This window comes from Homalodisca vitripennis, unplaced genomic scaffold (assembly GCF_021130785.1).
Source record: "Homalodisca vitripennis isolate AUS2020 unplaced genomic scaffold, UT_GWSS_2.1 ScUCBcl_5850;HRSCAF=12777, whole genome shotgun sequence".
Lineage (NCBI taxonomy): Eukaryota > Metazoa > Arthropoda > Insecta > Hemiptera > Cicadellidae > Homalodisca > Homalodisca vitripennis.
In genome coordinates, this window is record NW_025781960.1 from 12,782 (window position 1) to 38,633 (window position 25,852).

The 25,852-nt window shown below is 34.4% G+C and overlaps 2 protein-coding genes across 2 annotated transcripts; both read left to right on the forward strand.

Moving 5' to 3' along the window:
* The first annotated feature begins 582 nt into the window (after nucleotides 1-582).
* LOC124373535 (trafficking kinesin-binding protein milt-like) lies at nucleotides 583-19,391 on the forward strand. The gene is made up of 3 exons (XM_046831897.1): nucleotides 583-695; nucleotides 13,909-14,114; nucleotides 19,243-19,391. The coding sequence occupies exons 2-3, from the start codon at nucleotides 13,982-13,984 to the stop codon at nucleotides 19,389-19,391; spliced, it is 282 nt and encodes a 93-aa protein (XP_046687853.1). The 5' UTR covers nucleotides 583-695; nucleotides 13,909-13,981.
* LOC124373536 (trafficking kinesin-binding protein milt-like) lies at nucleotides 19,387-24,749 on the forward strand (the record flags this gene model as incomplete). The annotated part of the gene is made up of 3 exons (XM_046831898.1): nucleotides 19,387-19,540; nucleotides 21,683-21,999; nucleotides 24,576-24,749. Coding segments are annotated over exons 1-3 (587 nt in total), but the record flags the coding sequence as incomplete, so codon positions are not given.
* Nucleotides 24,750-25,852: the final 1,103 nt, after the last annotated feature.

Here is a 25,852-nt window from a genome sequence, read left to right on the forward strand (position 1 = left end):
CACCGTACGGAGTCTAGTCCGCCATTTTAATAAAAATTTGTAGCAAAAAGTATGTGCGTGGAGTGAGTTGATCGCCGGTACTCGCACGTAACGCGTCGCTCCGTGTTTGCCCTTCCCTCTAAAATCTTAAATTCGTAACCTACTGTTTCGCTGATGAGTGATTAATATATTTTAAAATTACAGTTTAGGGAATGTGAATAGTATTGTAATAATTATTAATGTGAAAGGTTAAATTAAAATCAGATTTTTGCGGCCAACAGTTTTCTGATTATCTAATTCCCAAGTCCCGTCTCGTCCGTTACAATACCATTGACCTTGTACTGTATTGACTCTCCCCTTTATTCTGTTTGATAAGATCCTCCCACAGGCCATTGGCTCATGAAGATGGGCAGGAATGAGGGTCAAAAAGAGTCTGGCCTCTCTTTCTCTCCCCATAAAAAGAAAAATATCTTAATAAAATACTAAATTAGGACTTGCACCTAGATCAATAAACGAGGATCATTGTATCTTGATCATCACATCAGCTGGTCTCCAAATTCATCTAGCAAACATTAGTTATTGTCAGTATTGTAACAGCAGGTAGTGATCAATCATTGATGGTCTGTGTTTGTGTTACAGTTCTATGCAGCAACAGGGTCAGCCAGATGACCAAGACCTACAATGACATAGAGGCGGTCACTAGGCTTCTTGAAGAGGTAAGCAGTCGTCGTACTGTACATTATTTTGTGTTTAAGAAGATCTAAGCTCTGTACGGAAAAACAAAAATAACTTGAAGGGCCGGCTTTAGTAAAATTACCTTCAGTTTTTTTCTGAATACGAGGTTGCTATTTATATTTTTGACCTAATTGTAAAAAAACAAGTATTTATGATCAAATCTACTTTTATCGTTTTTCAAAATGTTCTTCATTTAGCTGAATACACATTTCCATATGTTTTCAAAGCAATTTTTCCACTCCGACTGAGGTAGCTTCAAAATATGCTAAATACGCAAAAAACAGCTTCTTCTGGTGTTGAAAATTGTTGAATATGCAGTTTGTTTTTAATGTATAGGAACAAAAAAAGTCATTGGGTACCAAAGCATGGCTGTATGGTGGATTGCCTATTAACTCGCCCTTCTGTTTGGTTAAAAATTCAATTATTTGAGCAGCGGTGTGTTTTCTCATTGTGATGATGAAGAATGATGCGCCTCTTCTTTGACATTTTCCGAATTTCACTAATGACTTCTAGCAAACATATTAATGTGTACCATCACGGTTGATTGTCTTAAGTTGCTCCAACGCCACTGTTGTCACAAGACTAGTAATGCCAAAAAACAGGCAACCATTTGCTTCAATGTGCCTCTTCCTCAAACAGCTTATGTTGGGTTTGGCTCGTTTTGAAAGACCCACGCAGTTGATTGTTGTTTTGTTTTGGGGTTATATACTGTGCCATTGATGCACCTTTAGCAAATTTTTTCAGCATTTTAATGCACCAGTTGACTTGAGCCTTCTTTTGAGCGTTGGCAAGGTTATGCAGGATCCAACAGGAACACATTGTTTTGGTCAAATAATCATGCAATATCTTGTTGATACTAGTCATACAAATACCCAAGGCCGCCTCAATCTCATGGTATGCCACATGACGGTCTTGTTTCATCAGTTCAAGAACAGTATCAATGTTTACAAGCACAATAGGTTTTGGATGGCCTTCACAAATTTTTTCGTGGAGTGATTCAGTTTTTGACAGTGCTGTAAGATGGGGTTTCATAAATATATAATGTATTAAGGACATTGATGCATTCTTTTTGTGACAATCCATGTAGAAAGTTATGAAAAATAGTTGCACAAAGGTGTTCACGGATAAAATTCCACTTTTTTCTAGGGACTTCACTTTTCAATCAGCTGCAAAAAAACACAAATCGCACTCAAAAGACAAAATACTGTGGTTGACGTTATGTTCAATAATGTAAAGTTTATACCGCAAATGCCAGCTGATGCCCGGAAACGGTCAGTGTTGCCAAAGCAAAAAATGTAAATAGCAATCCTCTTAAGATCAATGTTAAAAACTCATGCAGTTTTTACACTCTTAATTTTGATCATAGGTTTGTGGAATGTGTCTTATTTTAAAGATATGATTCATACACACCCATAAGCTTTTTGCTGTCTTTGGAATGTGTATACTTTTTGAATATTTAAACGATGAAGTATTATAAAGTTTGAGATGTTTTTCTGGTTAATCCATAAAAATATCAAGAAAAACTAAAAATCTTTTGGATGCGTATAAATTTTGAATTACATTTGAATTCTATCTCTAAAATGAGGAACTTCCCATAGTTCTATGACTAAAAGTAAGAGCCTAAAACTGCAGGTTTAACATTGGGAAAAATTCAAGGTCGTTTAACTGTAGCAGCTCTTAATATTTTACAATATTGGTTGGAAATTAGTGGGTAAAACAGTACAAATATAACCTAAAAGAAACAAGGATTCTATAAGTAAGGGGATAATAGGGCAACTGGAAGTGTCTTACAAAACTTTTTCACAAAACACAAGTACCTTTAAGTATGTATACTAATTTGCTCCATTATTTATTTCATTTGAAAAAATCTACAGAAATAAATTTGAAAAACCATTTCAATTGTATTATTAATAGGTAGTTATATTGGTGGCCATAATATCAATACTAAATCTCAAATACTTGTCTCGTTTTGATTAATATTCATCTAAATGCTTTGTAGTTTTTTCGATATTTTTATTGTTTTTCAATAAAATTTATCTTTCAAATACTAAAGAGTATATACTTTACAAAAAAAAGTAAAAACATATTAATCGTATTTAAAAAAATAATCAATTTTATTATTTTTTGGATAAAAAGTGAGGGTTTTAAAGTGTGATGATTTTAGGGGATAAAACTACTGGTTGTTTCATTACAGCCAGCTCTTAAATAAAAAAAATTGTTTTGGTTTTAATTTATAAATCTATGGTAAATATAATTTGAACGGTTAATGTGAGGTATTATGATTATTTTTTTATTTTGAGCAATCAAATGTACCTGTGGTTTGTGTTGTTCTTAAAAATAGAATTACTCCATTGATATTGATTCAATCTGGAATTTTTCCATTTATTAGCTTGCTTAGCAAAAATGCGTTATGTTAGGTTACGAAAGTAAGCAATCCAGATATATGAAGAAGCTTTATTTAAGGAATTTTTTCCAATTTACTTGATGAAAGGAGTCGTATTTTCTCCTAATTACCGTCGTACCTCTTCTCTCTATGGGGGTCAGCAGAAGAGAAAAAGACTGAAAGTGTTGAAGCCTGATGGGCTGAACTGTTATGAAGAGCTATCAGGCCACAACAAAGAAATTGCTCCAGCAAACGTGGGGGTTCACAGCACCTAATCTAATAGCACCTAATCTCACAGCACCTAAAATTTAACCGTCTAATAGCACCGATTCTCATAGCACCTAATATTATAGTACCTAATCTCACAGCACCTAAGGAAATGCCCGAGAGTCGCACGGCACCTAAAGATCGTGCTGGAGTTTTATAGCACCTAATATCACACCACCTAAAAGGGAGTGGTGGGGATCGCCGGAGGGGTAGGCCGCCACCACTGTTCGTGGCCAGTGGGCGACCGTCCGTTGAGTCGCGAGGTTAGGGGAGAGCTCTGAGTTGGTTATTGACACGTGCTGTGCGGGTTGCATTAACGCGCTCTCCGGAAGAATTGAAGGCGGTGGACGTTTCGTTTAGGAATTTATATTATGACCTATTATATTATTTTTACCGAATTCCGGCGACCTCTCTCACACACACTAAACATCTCACTTGAAATCATCAAACTGAAATATAAAATTGCAAACCCTAGAAAAATTATATTATTATTTTTCATCATCCCGCTATCCGCAAAAAGTTTAAATTTCACACACACACACACACACACACACAACACACACACACACACACACACACACACACACACACACACACACACACACACGCACGCACGCACGCACGCACGCACGCACGCACAGTTCTCGTCATATAAATTGATTATACAACGTATGTTAAAGAAGATAAACCTAGATTACTCGTTTTCATGGAAGTAGTACCCGCTATAAAAAACTACGTTTTGCTTTGTAAACTTCCCTTCCTTACTTCCTTGTAAACTTCCTTTGTAAACTCGGGGAGCCCATTGTCTTGATAATGTTTTTTAGTCTGCCTAGATCAGGTTATTTCATGCAACATCTTTATTTTTCTTTCTCGGATCGTAATGGGCTTATTTTAAATATTCAAAAGAATACTTTGTCTGAAACATCTAAAACCTTGCTAAATCCAAAAGTACAAGTGACACATTTTATTTTAATTTTTCCAGAATCCTCTATTGATGATCTGACAAACCATGTGTTTTCACATGATTGGAATGTCGTACTTAGTAATGGAAGAGTATTCTCTACCCAAAAACTCGTTCATGCATATTTCTCCATTTCAGTTCATAAATAAACATTTTACTCTACAGTGAAAAAACAACGTTCCACAGTTAGTGAGATTAAAGGTCGAAATCAAAATTATTGGTATAGTGGGGAACTGGACCAAATGAAAGAAATTTTTGTTTTTGGAGAAATCGACAAAACTTTCTACTAGTGACAGGCTTCGTGTTAACTATTTAAATCTCTAGAAATGTTATAAAAAGTCCGTAGAAGATGCGAACTCACAATGTCGCAAAAAATATAAAATAGCAGTAACCAATATAAGGCCTGGGGCGTTTTTCGGTGCAGATAAACGAAAATACAACCATTTAGAATCTCAATCGACATTATCAATAAATATCACTCCAGGTAACTTAAAACCATTTGTTTTATCAATTCGGTTAACACCAAATGAAGGGTAGTATCAAAAAGCCTCATGTTAATAGAATGAACTTAATAAGAAATTACCATATTTTGAAAGAAAAACATTTTATCTTTGTAGAAGTCTCAATTGATGAGGTCATTAAAGCTGTTAAAAGAGTTAAAAACTCAGAAAGCAAAGACATATAACTAACAAATCTAACAATATATTTTAACGAATTTACCATACGTTTTTGAACCCATTAACTGTATGTATATCTGCCCGATTCTTAAGAAAGGGTCTAGGAGTTTCCCTGAGAGCTATTGCCCAGTATAAATTTTACCTGTCCTGTAATAATAGAAACTGTTTTACATGATGAACCTTTTGCGTATCTGGAAAATAATATCAATCTAAATTTATTACAATAGAAGAGGTAAATACACCATTGATGCAGTTTATTCACTAATTAAGGAGGTCCTAAACACTTTTGAGATTAAAGCCTTTGCTCAGGTAACATATTTTGACTTGGTCAGAGCCTTAAAACTTAACTATTACGGTATTAATGGGAATCCGGCTTTAAAGAGTTCTTTAAAGACTATTTATCTAACCGCAGGCGAAAAGTTTGTTTCTATTAATGGAAATCGGTCCAACAATTTGGTGATCGGGATTGTTGTACCTAATGGTCAGTCCTGGGCCCTATTATGTTTTTATTATATATAAATTAATTTCCTACCGTTGTTAGGTTAAAATCTCTTTTATATGCTAACGACACAACTCTTTAGAATATCCATACAAACTTTGACAAACTACAAGTTCTTGTCATTGAATCAGTTGAGAAAGCCTCAATGTGGTTTAGATCAAATGGATCTTTACTAAATGAAGTCAAAACTCAAAACATTTGTTTATTTTACGACAAACCCCTACAATTGACACACCAAATTATTTCTTTTCTTGTGCTAAATTTCTAGGAATATTTTGGTAGAGTAATTTTCTTACTTAGACGTATTATAAATTGTGTTACTGAAAAATATTTTAAATCTGCATACTATGCCTATTTTTAATCAATAGCAAGGTATGGCCTAATATTATTGGGTAATAGCGCTAAAATTAATGAAATCGTTATCTTGAAAAACAAAGCTATCAGAATAATAACAAAATAACAACCACTAGAATACTGTGAACCACTTTTTAATAAGCTTTGGTGGAAACTTTTATAAATTTATATATTTTTGACTCTGTATTGTATATTACAAAAAACATGTCATCATTAATTTTGACTAGCAACTTGCATAATTATAATAGCAGAAATAAATATAATATTGTTATTGAGCATTGCAGATTAAACAAAAAACAAAATAGGCATGTTATAATTACTCAGAAGACAAATTGCAATATTTGTTGTATTTTTCACGAGGCACTCCTGCTGCGTGCCTCGTAACTGTGCAGTGTGCCTGATTCAAAGGTTTACACATGTGGTCTTTCCTTGTGCCTTGTGCCAGTGCACTGAGTGCTGAGACACACTGCATGGTTGCCAGGTTAATCTCCAATGCCCGTTATGTAGGCAAGTGAGCCAGGCACTAATTAGAGTTTATTTCTGATAATAATAATTTTTTATATACAATAAAAAAACCGAGATTGAAAGCCTATTTTTGTTCTATATTATAAAATTTTATTTCTTTCCTATGTAATACATCCTGTATAAATAGATTACAATGAAATGGATATGTTATTAATAGTATCATATGGAACATTTTAAGAGGTATTGAGATTGCGTCCTAAACAATTAATAACTTTTATCCTCAAAAATCAGGAAGATTAATTTTAACAACAATCAGTCTACAAGTAGACTGCGGCAAACTTCTTACGACGCAGTGGGAGGACTGAGAGTAGTCGATCTCACTCAGTATATACCAGCAACAAAAGTGTTAATATACGTTTTGATGTTGTCGTCTTGCACTGTATGTCATGTTATATGGGTCTTCTGAAGCCTTACTGTATACTTGTTCTCAGTTTTTTCAAGTAATGTTCTAATAGTCCTCATCCTCTTTTTAAGATTCACGACTTGTTTAACATGGTCTCATACATTCATTTTTAATCTATGAATGTTCAGCTTTGACAATGTAATTTAAAAATTAATTTAAATTTGTTATGCAATCGTTACTAAGAGAGATATTCGCGCCAATACACCAAAATTCAGAGATAGCAGGCTGATTAATAATTTTTATAAAGACTCATAACAAGTTGTTATTTTCTTTGAACAACCAAAACAAGACACGCTCTTATAAGTGCGTTACTGGCGCAATCTGTAATAAGATATATATCCCACTAATATTATAAATGCGAAAGTTTGAATGTTTGGATATTTGGATGTTTGTATGTTTAGATGTTAAGATGTTTGTCCTCGAATCACGCTGAAACTGCTATACGGATTGTGCTGAAATTTGGAACCGGTATAGCTTTTGGTCTGAATTAACACTTAGAGTAGCTGTTAACACTTTCAGCTGAAGTTTATCAAAGAGGCAGAAAACATGTGTTTTACATTTAGATTTGAGTAAATATTGAATTATTGTAAAGTGCTTAATCAGTAGTGTAATGTAGATTGCAAATACGAAGTTATTTAATTTTAAATTTAGATTGCGCCAATGATCAATAATCCATCTAATACAATAGAAATGCTATTTATACGCTGTTATAACAAACTACCTTATTGTATAAAGCTGTGAATGTTTGCACATAACGTAATCTAATCTGGTTAGTTCCTTTAACATTGTGTATGGCCTTTTTACTGTAGTTATTGAAAATCAAATGGAGATAATATTGCCCTAATACTTGAAGCATATACCCCTAATACATATTTAGCGATCGGTAAAAATATCAAAATCACTTAATCATAAAAATTTAACCTAAGTTAGATTCCGAAACCAACGTATGAGACCATTGTTTTGGTTAGCGCAACAGCATAAACCAATTGTGGAACTGTAAATAGATTAGACCGGGGGTGAATTTAAACGACCAGAACAGACCCATATTGACCGCAGCAATTTTTGAGTTGTACGATACACTTTCGTCATTGGGATAAAAAGGCTAACTCTTATTGTTACTGAAGCCATCGAAGAACGTCAATAAATTAACATGGAATGTGGGAGGGAAATACTAATCTTATAAAAACTGTTTCACTTTACGACTTCAGAATCCCAAATCTCTGCTCTTTAAACTTAAATCTAAATTGCATCAGGAGATTGGAATAACTTTGAGTGGCTATCGATTATCTCTAGACTGTTTATTATGTTATAGAAAAAGAATACATAGATATATTGTCCAGTTTTTCAACAGAAAATTGCGTGCGAAGCCGCGGGTAACTGCTAGTATATATATATATATATATATATATATATATATATATATATAAGTAAGTATATATATAAAGAAATTTTGCTGTCTTCGTATCTACTGATCAAGCACCGTTCTGAAATTTAATTTGTATTAAAATGTTTCTGCCTGTTTCACGAACATGAACTGAGTATCAACAGCTTTTAAATACTCAGAATAGTTTTCAAATTGTAAAATATTCCAGGCAACTATTTTGATCCACCTCTTCTTATAAAATTTCTTAACATTTCAACGGATTACTAAAAATTTGTCGAAATAAGAATATGTTGTGATTCATTTTTATATGTAATATGTAGGTCTTATTTGTAATCGTACTATGGATATTATTTCATATAAGCCCATAAGCCAGATTGAAAGAATTTAGACATCTTCACCTTTTTAAAATGTATACTCATGCCATTGATAGACAACAATATGCACTTTTTTAATAGAATATTAAAATAATATTCTTAAATCAATTTTTCAAGTTCAAGTTAAAGTTCAATCTTCTTTATTATCTAAATACATAATATAAATAAAATTTACCTCCCAGTGCACCTCAAGCCGCGCGTGCGGGAGTTCAGTTGAATCATAATTACAATTATCTTAGTGTTCATTGTCCAATTTATATTTCGATAAACATTGTCTTCACTTAAACTAAATTCATAAACTATTCAAAAGCAGTGTAAATCTAATAAATGGTATACCACGAGATTATTATAATATTACTTAGAATAAAGCAGCATTAACAATATGTAAAAAAAAATGTAATTATAAGCATTACAAATTTATAAGCACTAATAAATAGAAAAAAGATTTTATGGGCTCCTTAAATTCACCCATTTGTTTCTTAAAGTAATATCATATTTTTGAAATTGAGCCTTAACGGTATCCTCCATTTTGAAAAAACTTCTTCTTGCAATTTGGCCAAAATGTCCTTAGTAATTGTTTATTTTTGCTATTTACTCTTACCTGAGCAGCAGTTCTTACACTTCCATGATTCACGACGTACTTGTCCCATGCGATTCCACGTGCTTTCTAAAATATCAGCACAAACGAAGTGTAGATTTGTTTTACATTGAGAATAAACAGGCACTCACATGAGGCAGAAGATCGTCGCAAACGGCACAATCACTCATCTTGATAACACGGAGAACACCATTGAGTTAAATATTAAAAACTAATATAATCCATTTTTGTACAGTTTGATTTTTTTACTATAAAAAGCTCAGGTTAGTTTCGTTATTTTATGGAATGAATTATAGAAATTGCAGTTTGACTTATAAGTTTATATAGTAATTATAAAATAAATATATTTTTTAATGCAATGAAAGAACCACCTATTTATTAACGCTTTATGAAGAATCGAAAGGCTTTATTGAAATGGTTTGTTGTGCGTCCGTCTGTGCGATAACTCTTATTATAAAGGCCATAGTGACTTCAAACTTGGTACATATGCTCTTATTGGTCTAAATAAGAACTCTATTGATTTTAAGATAAAGAAGAATCGTCTGTACGCTACCACTTATGTTACACTCTGTCGAGTCTTTCAATGCTTCTAACATCGTTCGGGTTATTTTAAGTAATCTCGTATTTGGTTCACAAAAACATCATATATGTATAGTAATTGTATTCATTATAACACTTATCTAGCAGTTTGGCATGAAATAGCTAGATTTTTCGGCTGAAAGTACAAAACTCGTGAGTCAAATTTCACTGTTAGAGAACATTGGGAGGTTAAAAAGCTAAACTATAGTTCTTCTAATGGTTGAAATTCCCTATGGATGTTATATTTTAATCCAAATAAATTTGCTTTTTTTGTAAGTCATGATACTTACGTGTATAAAATATTTACTTTGTCTGACGTAGGGAAATTGCAGAATAAGTGATGAATGATTTAAGGCTTTGCCTATTTTTTATATAGATTTGAATGCAAATTATTACCGGTTTTTAGTGCACGGAATATACGATTTGAACACATTTAATTCCAATGACGATAAAAACTTATATAAAAATGTAAAACACAATGAAATTAGATGAATAAATAATTTACATTATTGGATTATGTGCAAGATTTGCGGTTTGGCCTAAACATTCATTCAAATTCAAGGTAAATAATTTTTGGTGCCATTATTAGTTGTGTAATCAACAACCGCCGCACGCCATGCGCACGGACCCTTCTCTTGTGCGAGGAGCAATTGTCTATCTCGGGTCGCCTCGCCTTGTACTGTCGACTGCTCGCCCTGCTGTAGAGGTCAGTAATGGCGGGTCGTCGGGAGCGGGGTGAGGGGCAAGGTTGGATTCTCCTCCATCCCCTCTGTCCCCACCAAGGCCCCTTTGGAACAAAGCGAGAGGTGCTGTGACACTGAAACTTGAAACAGTCTCACGGCACCTAAACGAACTGTGGATCGTTGCACAGTACCTAACCTTATAGCGCCTAATATCACAGCACCTAAATGACGACTTTTTTTCTGTAGGTGGTATGAGATTAGGTACTAAAAGATTAGGTGCTATGAAGCCGCACCCCAGCAAATGGGGTCGTTGTTGTGGTGAGAGGAAGAGTAGAATTCAGGTTATGTCCCCAGTTTAATGGTTACGTCCATTTAAAACTGTCTCCAGGAGTGCAGAGATCTCTGTGCCGTCAGTATTTGGTCAATTTTCGCAGTGAGAGTGAATCCGGTTGGTCACAACAAAAAGGAGGTTGATACCAGAAACCTTGCACAGCGCTGGTGAAGAGTTCATTTCTCTGGTGCCTCAATCACATTGGAGACACGTATTTTTGTTCTCTTAGGACAAGAAGGTTAAAAATTGCACTTAGTCCTATAAAAACCTTAGCTTCCGGAGTGACAGGATATTCAGGATGGGTGTGAGGTTAGGGGGTAGGGGCTGTCTCCTTTTGAGATCCATGAGGAAAGAATTAGGGCACTAATCTCAAAGTCATGTCCCCCCGGAAGAAGGGGAGGCCAGCTCTGAACTAGCCTCTCCGGTCAAAGCAGGTAGGGGGTTAGCACACCCTTGTTGAGGCTAGCAAGAACCTCTGATAGTTAGGGAACGAACCCAACCAGGGAACGAACCCAACCAACTCCAACAGTCATTCTCCCACAGTAGACTAGACGTATCAAATTGCCCTTGAAACCCCAGAAATCTCGACATTTGCGGTTAGTGATGTGCCGCTCCTGGACATCCATAAGGTTGCCCAGATTTAAATGGACACATCGGTTTTTGCTGTGCCCAGTGGTAGGTTCAACTGGAAGGTATAAACCAGCTAGAAGTGATCCCTGCTAGGTTTAGAGATATGCATGTTACCATTATGAAATGTACATCAATCTATAGATAATAATGCATAGTACAAAATTTTGTTCTCAAATTTTATTATTTAAATAATTACAGACCAAAAAGTATGCTATTTGGTTACAAAATTTAAAACTTTTTGCCTTAACCGTTACAGTTGAGTGAAAAAATTATAATAAATTTAATATACAAATAATAAAACCTTTTAACACTTTCAATATATTTTATTTGTACAGTATACATTTTGAATTCAACGAATTCATCATTAGGTACTTGTATATTATTGTATATTTATATCAAACACTTTTCGAGTCTATACTTAAAATATTATAATAAAATTTAAAGCAGATTGTAGTACAAATATAACTGACTTGCAATGACTAAAAAAACCAATTTTGTGAGTGATTTATTGATGCTTTATACTTTCACTCTTTGAGTGGGAGGTGAGACTTTTGAGAATTCATAAGAGGCTTTGATCTGAGACCAATTCAGCTTTCCCAGAATGTTCTTATACAGTTAACCTTTATTTACTGGGCTGTTTACTAAGCTGAAGGCTGAAAAAGCTTGAGAAAACAAGTCAAGGTTGGACTGATGAAAAGTATTACAATTATCTTTATTGAATTTAGTTTTATATTTGTGAACTAACCAGACTGTATGCGTGAAATTAGTGAGGATAACCTATTAATTGAAGTGTAGTGGGATTTTTCCAGTTTAGAAACTCATAAAAAAAGGTTGTAAAACCAGTTATTACGTTTTGTTTAAAAAGTATTAGACTGGTTAAAACTTACTAGGTTAGTGGGTTAATGATGTATAAGAAAAGTTTGCCAGTAATATTTTATAAATTAAACATCTCTAGTATCTACATGTGTTGTGGTTGTTTTAAGATTTTTTGCTTTTTAATATTCATACAACGAAACCAATCAATTCATTATGTACTAGTCATTTAAGGTGCTGGGTGACCTATTTACCTGGTTGTGAAGTTATAATATACAGACTCCAAATCTCACTTAATTGTTCACACAAAGTGTTGTTAACCATTTATCAGAACATGCAGTGATAGTAAACAATGCACTTGTGATTAAGATATCAGTGTTACATAACTCTGATCATAATCCTTAAAGTAACTATCAGGTGTCTGAATTTGGCTTTATCTTCAAGTGTTACTTAGGTTGATAAAAAAATATTGATATCTAGTCTATTTCTGTCTTGGTTAAGAAATAAAACAAGAAATTCCTTAGGATATGATATGGAAAAGGATTATACATGGAAATATATATATATATATGTAGCTTATTTCTATACTACAATGCGTGTATTCTCTTTGTTTTTGGGTTTACTGTAAAACATAATTTCATGTGAGAAAAGTTCGTGAAGTACTATGAGTATAAACAAGTACTAGTATAAATAATATATGATTTAACATTCACAATAAAATCTGTTTACAAATTTATGTACTCTCGTTTTTCTCGGCTCACCAACAACCCCTAAGGATATATATAAGATGAATGTAAAAATGTTAGAATTTTATTTTTACTTTTACTTTTGATCTTTTTACTCCAAAATCAGTAGAGGACTTCCTTCGGCCAAGAGGCACGTACAAAGTTTCAGGACTGAAGGACAATTCTATTAAGACTACAAAGACACACAGACAATGACAAGATTTTTAAGAACTCGATAAACGCTTGCTTAAGTACGTCGGTTCCTTAATAAAGCAGTAAACAAAGTAAGAAAATAAGAGTAAACAATTATGTTTACTCCTTGGAAATGGACACAATATTAAAAAAAAAGAATTAAAAAAACAAATTTGCAGTTCTTTTTCTGTAAAACCTAGCTAGATTCAAGTAAGTTATTTTTGAGTTTTTTGAAAATAATTTAATCACAATGAATCAATATTATTTGGAATTTGTGTTTGGAACGTGTAGTCAATATGAATTTTTAATTAGATATTTAGACTTACATGAATAGCAATTACAATTTATTTCTTTTTTACATTAAAACGTTTCAGTATTTATATTAAAACATCCTATTCAGTGTAATTCTCTTAGAAAAACTTGTATACTCGTACCGAAGTTTTTTGGTTTACTTAGAAATATTACATTTTACTTAAACTTTTAAATCTGTAACATTATAGGTGTATTGCACAATAGCTAAGTACAGTATTGATGTTTGCTTTAAAAAAGCCATTAGATGAGAAAGCCCTTTTCAAAGCATGCAGACCAGAAACTGATAACGTATTGTATAAAGTCCAAAGTCTACTGTGATTATGAGTTCATGAAAGTTCACTTGTCTTTTGATAGACAGTCCTAGTCAATGAAATTCTATCATATGTGCATCAATGGTTTGAAATTATCATTTAATAATATTGTGCATTTTATATTGGAACATTGCTTAAGTAGATAAAAGTTGTCATTGGGTTGTTAATTAACCAGAGTATGTTGTCGGTACAGAAAGAAAAGGACATCGAGCTCACAGCTCGCATCGGCAAGGAGCTACTCGGCCACAACCAGAAGCTTGAGGCCAATGTTTGCTTCGCTTGAGGGAGAGTTACGAAGTGCCAACGAGAAGATAACGCAGCTCACACATGAGCTCACCAAGAAGACTGAACTGATCCAGATCCTCACCAACGATGTGGACGACTCGGGTTCCGAGCCAGGTATGTAACTACAACAACAAACAATAGGCAAGAAAAAATTGTAAATCAATATATTATACAGTATAAAATGAGTAACGACATGGCAAATTTTAGAAGCACCATATCCAAAATTTGCAGCTGTGGTTTTATCTGTAATAATAAACCCTAAATATACAAGCCAGACGAAAAAATATGCACCAACATTTTTAACTGAGTGTTGTTAGCAAATGAAACCAATAATTAGAACATTAATACCACCATTAATTACAAAATTAAGATCAACATATCTTCCATCTGAACACAAAGTTGTATAAAGTGGCAAAACACAATTTTTCAGGAGAGCATAAATAAAGGTTTGTAAACTTTTTCATGAGCAATATTTGTAGCCATGGATACATTTTTTACATATGTGCACTTTTGTATAAATTTTTAGGTAGGTTTTGTATACAAACAAGAAAAAAGAACCGCAACGAGCTGAACTATAAAAATTGATGTTATAAATATTTCAGATTAGCTCATTGGCCAGCTCGGTACACCAATATAGATAGTGGCCATTCAAACTGTAGAAACATCCACAGTTCCGTTATTTATGAACCAAGGGAAAAAACAAAACAAAAATTTCAGCGGTGTTAACTGAGTATTTTTTTATGTAACACGGTTTTCAAGATATTTAGTACCTGTAAATCTTAATGTACCTACTTCCTTTGACTGAGCTAAAAGGACTATTTTATGATTCAAATTTTGTTTTTATTCAGTTGATTTTACAACTAAGAGCGACATTGATAAACTCTTATCTATAATTGGATGCAATAAAGGCTATAATTGGATGCAATAAAGAATTTTCACTAGTCAAAAAAAATGCAACAATGCAGTTTAAACAATTTTGTTGTACTAGTCATAATGTGTGTGCTATAAAAATAAAATATTTTTAACACATAATCAAAAATAAATAACTTGTCAGTAATTGTATAGTTATGAAGTTGAATAGTACAAAAACATGTGCTTAACACGTTCGCTGCTAAAAAATTAAGTAATGTATGTTGCTAGAGGCTAATTTTTTTTTTATTAGTATTCACTTACCAATTTAGTTGTTGTGACACGGGTTGGTACAGAAAGGTCATCAAACACCAAAAGAGCCGAATTTCGCCATTTTGAAAACGTGCAGTAGATCTACCGCACACGCTCCTGGGGCCAGTCTCTCTTCGAAGCGCGCACCGTTTTCCTTATTGTTTTTGAAAAACAGACCACTAACGATTGTTTATAATAATACTGGGAACAAATCACTTAGTATAACTAAAAATATATTGATAAAAAACACTAAAAACTACTATTTACAACCCAACCATCCTCCCCAAGGTACGCTTCATTAGTCATGGAATTGGTCAAAACAATGTGGGACACACAACCCAGGCTGTCCATCACATTCTAAACACTGCCACATCACGTATTTCTTTCTGCCATTTGCATAGCAAACTCTGCACCTCTTTTGTTTACTTCTCTTTCCACAAGCCACTTTTTCTGTAATCCGTGAGGGTACATGGGGGACGCGGCGGCGCTTCAGAGGTCGAGGAGGCTCGGGAACGTCCGGGAGTAGCTTGTCAATAACCTCCAGACGGAAGTCGTACAATGGCATTTTGTTTTCTCCACTTGATGTGCGAACTTCGTTATAGAGATAGTGTGCATTCACTAACATCATCTGAATTACGTGGACAAAAATCTTTTTATACCACCGCAGTGTTTTCCTTTCGCAAGGATAATATGACATCATTTGGTCACTGCGGTCCACGCCTTTCATAAAATGGTTGTATTGAACAATTGGTAGTGGTTTTAGTCTCTCCCAAACCACCTCGATTAATTGAATTCACCATGTCATTTTCAAATTCAGTGGATATGTAAGAGACAACGCGTTTGTCTTTCCATTTGGCGACAACAACACTTTCGGCGTAGCGGGCGATGGTTTCACCCTTTTTCAGGGTTGCCGATTTGACTTCAGGAGATACGTATTTTCTGTCCAGCCGAAGAGTTCCAGTGCAATATGTATTCCTACGGAGCAGGCTTGAGGCAAGAGTAAAACTATTATAATAATTATCCATAAATAAACTGTGGCCACAATTGAGTTTCCCTTGCATCAGCTTCAATACAACATTGGCTGCATGCCCCTTACCACCGTAATCATCTAAAACTCCGCAATACATAAAAAAAACGAAGTATTAGGCCATGGGGGTCACACAAACTGTACAGTTTGATGCCGTACTTATGGCGTTTCCCTTTTATATATTGCCTAAAGTACAACCGTCCCCTCCATAAAAACCATTCCCCTTCCCTCGTCAATGCACAAATTTTTTTGAGGATAATAAATTGAGTCCATTTTATTGTTGAAGTAGTCAATTAGAAACTGTACTTTAGAAGCTCTGTTGTTTGGGTTAGGGTACCTTTCAAAATTAATGCATCGCAAAATAAGCATGAATTTGTCCCTGGCCATGAATTTGGGGAAGCACGTTGAAAACAGCTTACAAGTTTTCCAATAGTCTTGTATTCGGGGTAATTGTAATATTCCCATGTGCAGCAATAGGCCAATAAAACATTTGAGATCCTCCACGGTAATGTCTTTCCATTTATGGATTCGTGAGCCTGGGGTTGTAGTAGGTCCACAGAATAACTCCAACGCGTATCTATTCGTAGTAGCCACAATGCCCTCCAAAAAAATCACATCCACCAGCAACAAGAAAAAATTGATTGGGGTAATCTCATTAGGCAAAGGGACTAAAAACTTTTCCTCTTTTGTAAACGGTACATCTTTCATACCTATAGTTTGAGGACTCCATTGTGGTGGTCTTTACGTCATAGTCTGGGTCTTCGACCTCTGACTCATCAGTCAGTCTCGTATTGTTCATCGTCGAGGTCCGGAGCATAACCAGGGACACCAGGGTCGTCTTCATAATCAGAATCACTATTAGCCACAAACTGACGTCTATTCTGGATTCCACTAGTTCCAGGAGGCAAATCCATGTCTATTGTATTATAAGAATAACACTAAACACACAACAAAAACGTGTTTAAAATTTGAAGTAGTCTAAAAACTAACCACAAAACGCTAACTGAGAACGGCGACCACAAAAACGCGGGAAAAGTATATTCCCCATGAGCGGCAAAACGGACAACCATACACGACGAGTGCTGAGAGCACACTGACTGGGTTTCTAAACAATGGCGCTGTGTAGTAGATCTACGTCATGCGCGCCTGGCGCGAGGCAGCCGTGCAGTAGATCTACCGCAACCGCATTGAACGTGTTAAGAAGAATACACTCTATCCAGTATCTAGTTAACAGTATCACAACAAGGAAAGTATTGGTGATTGACCAATATTTAACAATACAGGGATTCACTGAATTGTTAGTGAATTCAAATGACTCAGCTGGTGATGTGTAATATTTAATAACGATGTTGACTGTGTATGATTGGTTGATTCATTTGCTGTTGCAACATAGTGTTTATCATATTAGGGTGGTTTTGACTTGGTTTGAGACAAACTAGAACTATCATTGTAGCATTTATAGATTATAAATTATCTTGAGTAGGTTATTGTGTAGATTAATAATCAAGTCAACTCGTTTTTCTAAATTTGTAACACTCTGAACAAGGTTACAATCTGGTTGACATTGAGATGCACTTTACGTAAAATAGTTGCTTGGGTCCAGATTATTACCCTTTAAGGAGAATAATTTTTATATATTTGCTATTTGGATGTTTATTGTGGCTTAAATTGTTTTTATAACTCTTACAAGCTATTATTATGGTCTTGGTTGAATAATAAATGCCTCGTAGAACATAAAATAATATAAGTTTTTTTAAGTGAAGGAAAAAATGCAAAACGGGTGTTTTTAGTCTGGTGCACTGATATAAGAAAATCAATAATTCTGTCCACTTCCACCAAAGTTAACCACTGTTTGCCGCCATTACCACAGACCAGTGACTATGAGTCATACCCGACCGCAAAAAATCCCTAAAGTCTGATGCAGGAATTGAACCTGTGACTCCAAAGCTATCCCCGGGTCCAAGAGACCACACAGCCATCCTGACTTGATATCTTGAATGCGCAGATAGCTCACTTAGGATACCCACGGCTTTGCACGCTATTTTGGATGAGTTCAGATTCAACATTATTACACTTATGAAATAACATCAATACTTACCAAAGTATACTGATAGACTATATTTATAATTGTACAGAATTGTTCATTAAACATAATATGTTACAATGGGTTTTAAGCCATGGTATTCACAATGACAATGTATGGTATGAATTTATGTATGCCTAGTGGAATAAAAATAATATTTAAATGTAATACTTTCTAGTTTTAATAAAAATATATACAGTACTTGACCAAGGCTAGTTTCCGTTATATTAACATAAAGAAGCAATGTTTTTACAAGATTATAACTAAGCATACAATCCAATCAGGCACCATAAATATATTATCCTATTTCTGTATATTGCTTTGTTTGTTGTTTTGGTCAGTTTTGAGACCGTTGTCCAGTTAAATGGGCTCGGTTAAATTTATTTGTAAAAACCTTTCCCATGAACGCAAAACAACTGCCTACTTTGGAAACAATAAGATTGTACAATAGGTCTTTGTCCGACCTTTTGTTTTCAGAATTGGATGTGACCTCTTCCATTGTAACATGTACTATCACTGACAAAATATCAGTTTGAGTAACAAGTAAGCTCTTCTAAAGCTATTTCTAGTACTTCTGTTATGTAAAAGTATTACGTAATGCTTTCTTTTGGTCTGAAACTCTTCACAATTTCAAGTTTAAATATTCAGTCTTAAGTAGTAATTTCTGTTTGTTAAAAAAATAGAAGTTAGAAACCTTACCTTACTAGTTGACAAAATTGGCAGCCAATAAGCCTTTTCTTATACAGTCATACTACCAATGGTTTGAAGGTGGCTTAGGACAGGGTCGTTCAGGGATGAGCCAATCTTGTTTTTTTGATTGAAAGCATCAAAATCAGCAATATTCACTATACTCAAAAAGACAATTGATTCACATGAGTATTCTAATTGAACCACATCATATGGTCCTCAGGTACCACAGCAGACAATTGGTTGACATAAGTATTCTAATCGAACCGCATCATGATTCACAGGTACCCCAGCAGGCACTGTTAACTGGGAAGTGCTACAAAGACGCCTGCTGCGCCTGGAGGAGGAGAACAAGAGCCTGCGCAGTGAGGCGACGCAGCTGTCTCAGCAGACAGAAGAGTGCGAGGCTGCGGAGGCCGCGACTTGTGGCTGAGCTAGCGGCACAGCTGGCGCTGACACGCACAGACCTGTCCGGTGCCTCACTAGATGCGGACCGTCAGAGGGAGGAGGCACTGGCCACTCGGGGCGCTCGCTGACCACCTACAGGAGAAACTTGGCAATGCTGAGGCTAAGATCACAGCGGTAGGATCACAGTTGTTGTGTAGTTAAATCTCATTTTTGTAATGAAAATTAATCTGTCCCTACTTAATCTGTACCATATCTCACTCCTATTATTTTTAAACAAAAAGGGCAGATATGAAAATTACGCTGTTGTGCAAATGTTTATTATAAGATACTTCTAGGTATCTTATATAAAGATCACGTTTTCCTGAACCTTTTGTAAGTTGTAATCCGTAATTTAAATTACAACCGAAATTTAAATTCATCATTATACAGCTATTTGTCTATATCCTTTGTAATGTCATTTCATAATTTATATGCAACTCCATATTGCATTGATTTGTCTAAGATTTCAATATTTTTAATTCCACATGATAAATACCATACTTACAATAAATTTTATATAAATATTAAAATACAGGGTGAGCCAGATGACCATCCGTCTTACGATGTATAGGGGACTGAACCTTGTTTGTTTTTATGACCCCCCATATTTATACATTAAAAAATTCGAGAAAATGATATTTAACACTCAAAAATACCCCAAAATGGCACTTTGAGGGAGGGTTAATTTTTGAAAGATTTTCAAATCTAAAGGTAGGTCTCTCTCTCTATTCATTGATCATTTTGAAAAAAAATGATCTAATTTCTTTCGCTTATTGTGTACAGGGTGGTCAAAATGTCAAAAATTTGTATTGTTTCAGAGTTTTCTTTACTGTTCACTTAATAAAAATTTTAGCAAATCAAAATTTTTATCCTAGGTAGCCAAAGAAGTACTCTTTCTATTAATATTATACAGTTGTCACTTTTCAACAACTTTCAATTTAAAAAAAGGCAAAATTTAAGATATTTCAAACTTTTAAAACCTAAAAAAAATTCAAATATCAAAATATGACATTCATTATTAAACATATCAATAACTCCCTTAAAAACTAAAATTTTCTATTAAAAGTTTGGTTTTATCTTGGATGGTTCAGAAATGGCACAAAAAAATACTAATTTTAACGATGTTTTGTTAGCTTTCTCTGAATATTTAGCATAAATCTAAACCTCATCTGAACCCACTTTACATGTGTAGAAGCACGTTTTGTGTTCTAAAATCTCCTCAAAAATACTAGCACTCTTATCTCGTACTCTTTTCGGATAATGTAGCTAACCTTTGACTGTTCTTGCTTTTGACAGAGGTGGTGCTGGTTATTTTTATACAAAACCAGAGTTAAAGTGAATAAAATATCGAAAGTATTAAATACAAGCAAGCTAAATGTGGCTCTGACGGCAACCATCTGTTGCAGAATATAATATTGGTCATAAATAGTCATACACTGTTTACAAACCGTCAGCCAACATTCGTAAATAAAACAACTGCTTCTTGTCATCGCCTGGGACCAAACATAGGCACAACGTACACAAACCATCATACTCTTTTGGCAAAGCTCAAAAACTGGTGGGTTGGAGACCTTTCAACATTGTTTGGTGCTTAAACGTCATAATAACCATATTTCAGATTTAGGTTTCCAATTGGGAAAACACCTCTATCACTGTTTCACTCCTCAATTCCAGAGATCTAATCACACAAACAAGTTTGTTAGTAAGCAATGTTCATGCAATGTGCATTTGAACTATATTATTCAAATTCCCTCTTATAAACTGTTGCTGAAAAGATTGTTGTTTGGCCTAAACACAGTGTACCTATCAATAAGTTAATAGTGATAGTAAAGTTTTGATCACTCAAACGTTAATTAGTTTTAATTATCTTGACCACATTTTTTTTCCAATCAATGTTTCACAGGCCTTTTAATTAAAAAAGTCATTGTAACATGTCCTGTTCTAGTTGTGATTTAAATACATATCACTTGATATTGGAGTAATAAATTTTTAACATCAGTTTGAATAATACAGATAATTTATTTTATTAAGTCAACTTCAATAAGGCTATGAAATTTATTTTAATTGATTGAATCACTGATTGAAACTTAGTTAGGAAAGTTTTTTCCAATTTCAATAAAGATGTTGCTAATTAATCAAAAAATGATTGTTGGTGTGTACATATTCCACTAAAATTCAGTGTTACATTTTATTTGTTTAATTTTTATGTTGCTAAGGTTGCATATTTTCGATGAGTGATCTATTTGTTGAAGTTCACACAGTACAACTATTGTGTAGGTAACGCAAGAGAACGAAGAGCTCGTCCAGATGGTGAACCTGGCACGGGAGACGCAATGTGAGCTGGCGACCGAGTTAGCGGAGGTGAAGGAGAAGTATGCAGAAGTGATGAATCTTCTGCAGGAAGCGCAGGAGACGCTGCGTAAACAACGCAAGAAGAGCCAACCTCAAGCACGCGGTGGTCTGCTGTTCCCCTCACTGCACACATCAGTTCCGACGCATGCTCACAACCCTGACTCCCTTGCGTCGGAGCTGGAGTGTTCACTGTTCTCTGAACTCAGCCTCGACTCGGGCATCGGAGCTTCATCAACCACCCTGTGAGTGGTTACTCAATACTTTTGCTATTGATTTCTGTGCACAATTCTGTTGCATTAGATTACTTTTTGTGCATTATATACAAATAAATTTGAGTATGTGATTACTGCAATAGGCCTATTTTTTTCAGTTTTAAATAGTTTTTTTTTTTACATAATGTTACAGTTGTTAATTCTAAGCTTTATTTTATTGTGTCTAACTGTGTTTTTACGTACACAGTAATTTATCGAGCTGTGTTCATTTGCATATTTAGCTATCATACATATTAGCTATTTATTTAACTACTGTCTTATCATCTATTATAAGGCATAATGCACTATCTATTGAGACATAATGTCCTATATATTGAGACATAATGCACTATCTATTAACCCTTCAAGCTGGTTTGACGTGTATAAAACGTCATCCCAAAAGTGTAGTCAGCTGCGGTTTGACGTGTATTTAACGTCATGACGACATTCCGTCATGTGGTGAAACCTGTCGTTATTTTGGTGAACTATATCGGACTCGGGCTATATGGAATACGTTGTCTATGAGTTGGTCGATCTGTCTTGCAAGCTGTTTGCAGTCGAAAATGAGTGCGACAGAGACAGCTGTATTGTTTTACAAAACTGAGCATCTGACCTTGACATTGTGCGTACTCAGTTCGTTTGCGCCGGTGCAACTTGTTGCTATGCAATGCGTTCTGTGATTGTTGTCTTGTGTTTTTAATATTATTTTGTTGAATAATATAATGGCAAAGCTACATTTTATAGTTATCCCAATCAGTGTTGTAACTTTAGAATCACGTAGGAGTGTGTAATAACTTACATTTATAATGTAGGTTATTGTGAAATGTGCAGCAACGTGTTGGGGTATATATATCTTTGTTTGGTTAGAGTGAGGTTATTTTCAGGAGTGTTATTGCATTTCTTAACAATTTGGTTAAAACAATTGTGTTAATAAAGTGTCTACAGCCCTAGAAAAAAAGGTTTTTGTAAAAGCTTGCGAAAATATGGCGCTATCTGGAAAAATAGTCCTGCAGCAGGGTCCGGCTTGTATTTAAATACTCCCGCCTTGAAGGGGTTTAAGACATAATGCCCTATCTATTGAGACATAATACACTATCTATCGAGACATAATGCACTATCTATTGAGACATAGTTCACTTCTATTGAGACATAATGCACTGTCTATTGAGACATAATGCACTATCTATTGAGACATAATGCACTATCTATTGAGACATAATGCACTATCTATTGAGACATAATTGCACTATCTATTGAGACATAATACACTATCTATTGAGACATTAATGCACTATCTATTGAGACATAATGCACTATCTATTGAGACATAATGCATCCTATCTATTGAGACATAATGCACTATCTATTGAGACATAGTTCACTTCTATTGAGACATAATGCACTATCTATTGAGACATAGTTTCACTTCTATTGAGACATAATGCACTGTCTATTGAGACAATGCACTATCTATTGAGACGTAGTTCACTTCTATTGAGACATAAATGCACTATCTATTAAGACATAGTTCACTTCTATTGAGACATAATACACTATCTAATGAGGCATTAGTGTTCTATCTAATGAGGCATTAATGCACTACCAGAATGAAAACTTTAGTTGTTTGAGTTTTAGTGTTGAGTGTTGATATTTACATAATTTTGTCAACTCAACTTTTAATTACTCGCATATATCTATCTACAAATCTCTCATCTCTAATTTGTCTTTAGAAGCATAATGGAGTAAAATATAAAATAATCTAATAGAAAAAGAGGAAAGGTGGAATCTTAAGAAATACATTATTATTTTATCCTGAGATTAGATAAGATTTTTTATTTAAATACGTTCAACGAACCATTTACAAAAGCAGAAAGTGTGTGAGTGTATTGGAGTACTTTAAAACCTCTTTAAAGTGATAGGCTCTTATGATTACTGATATTGAAAATGTTTTTAAAACAAACCATCTTCACTTTTTAAATAATTTTACACATTTAAAAAATGTGACAGGTATCAACATCAAAGGAATGCCTAAATTTTCTAATGTCTACTGTTATCAATGAAGCAAGCTATGAATTTCAAAAATTTTGTTTGGTTTCTGGAAACAAGAAATAAAATTTCTTCTATTAGATGAATTTGTACAAAGATATTCATTACCTCAGATACGAGTCCAATTATGTGTCTTGAGTGATAAACAACTACTATATCTTGGTATTTTTTATTATATACTATATACTCATAGGAGTATAATTGGTTGTGGATTAAAAATTTTGTTTCTTTTCTGTAAACAAGAAATATTTCTTCTATTAGATGAATTTGTTAATCAGAAGCAAAATAATGAAAGTAGAACTGGGCAAAACACTTACCTAATCATCTGGCTTTTCTAAATTAAAATGTCAAATGATGTACCTTTAGTGTTTAAATTCACTTTCAGATAAAAGTCCAATTATGTGTCATGAGTGATGAAAGTATTACATCTTGGCACTATTGACATCATTTCTGGGGTAAGCGGAGATATACAGAAGTTGTGTTGATAGACTAAAGAGACTTACGGAAGACTCTGGTTGCAGGCCCAACTACAAGAAGGTATTTGAGACGGTGAGATGTGCCAGTCGTGCCGGCTCTCAGGGCGAGCAACAGCTCGGCAGGCAGCAGTCCGGGTCCGGGGGGTCTCGGTACCCCACCCTCGGCCCCACGGCGCCTCTGTCGACCTCATCCATCCAGCGGCCTCGGATGTCTTCAAGGTACCATACTGAGTTACTTTACCTTGTATACTATGTCATTAATAATGGTATTGTAGACCGCTCAGTTTTAAGTTTAACAATCCGTTGTAGCTGTGTTTGTTCCTGTTAAGAGTTTTAAGAAATAACGTTTCCTGTGATGTATTGTTACGTGTTTACTATGCCCATTTCATTAGTCGCCTAAACTATATGGAATCTCTCTATATGGGGTAATTCTCCATCTGCTAAAAGACTTTGTTTTCCAAAACAGGCTATTAGAATAAACATTTAAAGTCAAGAGCATTGTAAACCCTTTTATAAGTAAACTTTGTGCACTAACATTGCCGTCCATGTATATTTTTATCCGTTTTAATATTTGTTATAAAGCAATTAAGGTAGATTTAAGGAATTAGCTGACAGTGTTACAATCATGATACAAAGCATGCACTACTTAATAAGCAAATGTACTTTCAGTTGAACTCAGAAAAGTTTCCAATACCAAGGGTCCTACCTACTTTCGTTCAAACTATGCCAGTAAATTTGCTCAAGAAACCTGAATAAAACATTTTGTTAAAGGCCTATATCTGCAGTGTAGGAAGATTTATAGTTATAGATGACTTTTTAAACTAAGTACAACATAGTTTAGCAACATTTTTTGATTGTTGACATACATCATTTTTATTAATGTTTTTGATAAATAAATATTGTCGAAGTGAGACCTGCGTCAGTGTTCCACCTTTGCTAGTGTGAGTGAGACTTGTTCTTTGTGGCTCTTGTCATAACAAAGAGCAACAGTGAAAAAGATAATAATTAAATAATCAATGATAATGTGATGTGCTCAATAATTACAGAGATAATCTAGTGCACCAGGATTAGATAATTTGGACAAGGGTGGTGAATTTTCCCAGGAAGGACTTGATCAGTTATTTTCGGCAGTTTTGTAGAACTGCTGGAACCGTAGACTGATTTGCCCTTGTTGTTATACTTCTGGGGTGTGTAAAAGGCCCTTGAGGCTTAAGTGCATGGCAATAGGACGCCCTCTTAGAAGAAGAAAAAGTCATATAACATTTTACAATTTCTTTAAATATTTTCAGTCCATTTATTTCACAAAATAATGAATGTTTTCC

Excerpts from the sequence above, each read along its gene's own strand:
- LOC124373535 (XM_046831897.1), top strand. The coding sequence starts at position 13,982 with ATGTTTGCTTCGCTTGAGGGAGAGTTACGAAGTGCCAACGAGAAGATA. Across the intron at positions 14,115-19,242 it reads CGACTCGGGTTCCGAGCCAG|GTACCCCAGCAGGCACTGTT; the intron begins GTATGTAACTAC and ends CATGATTCACAG.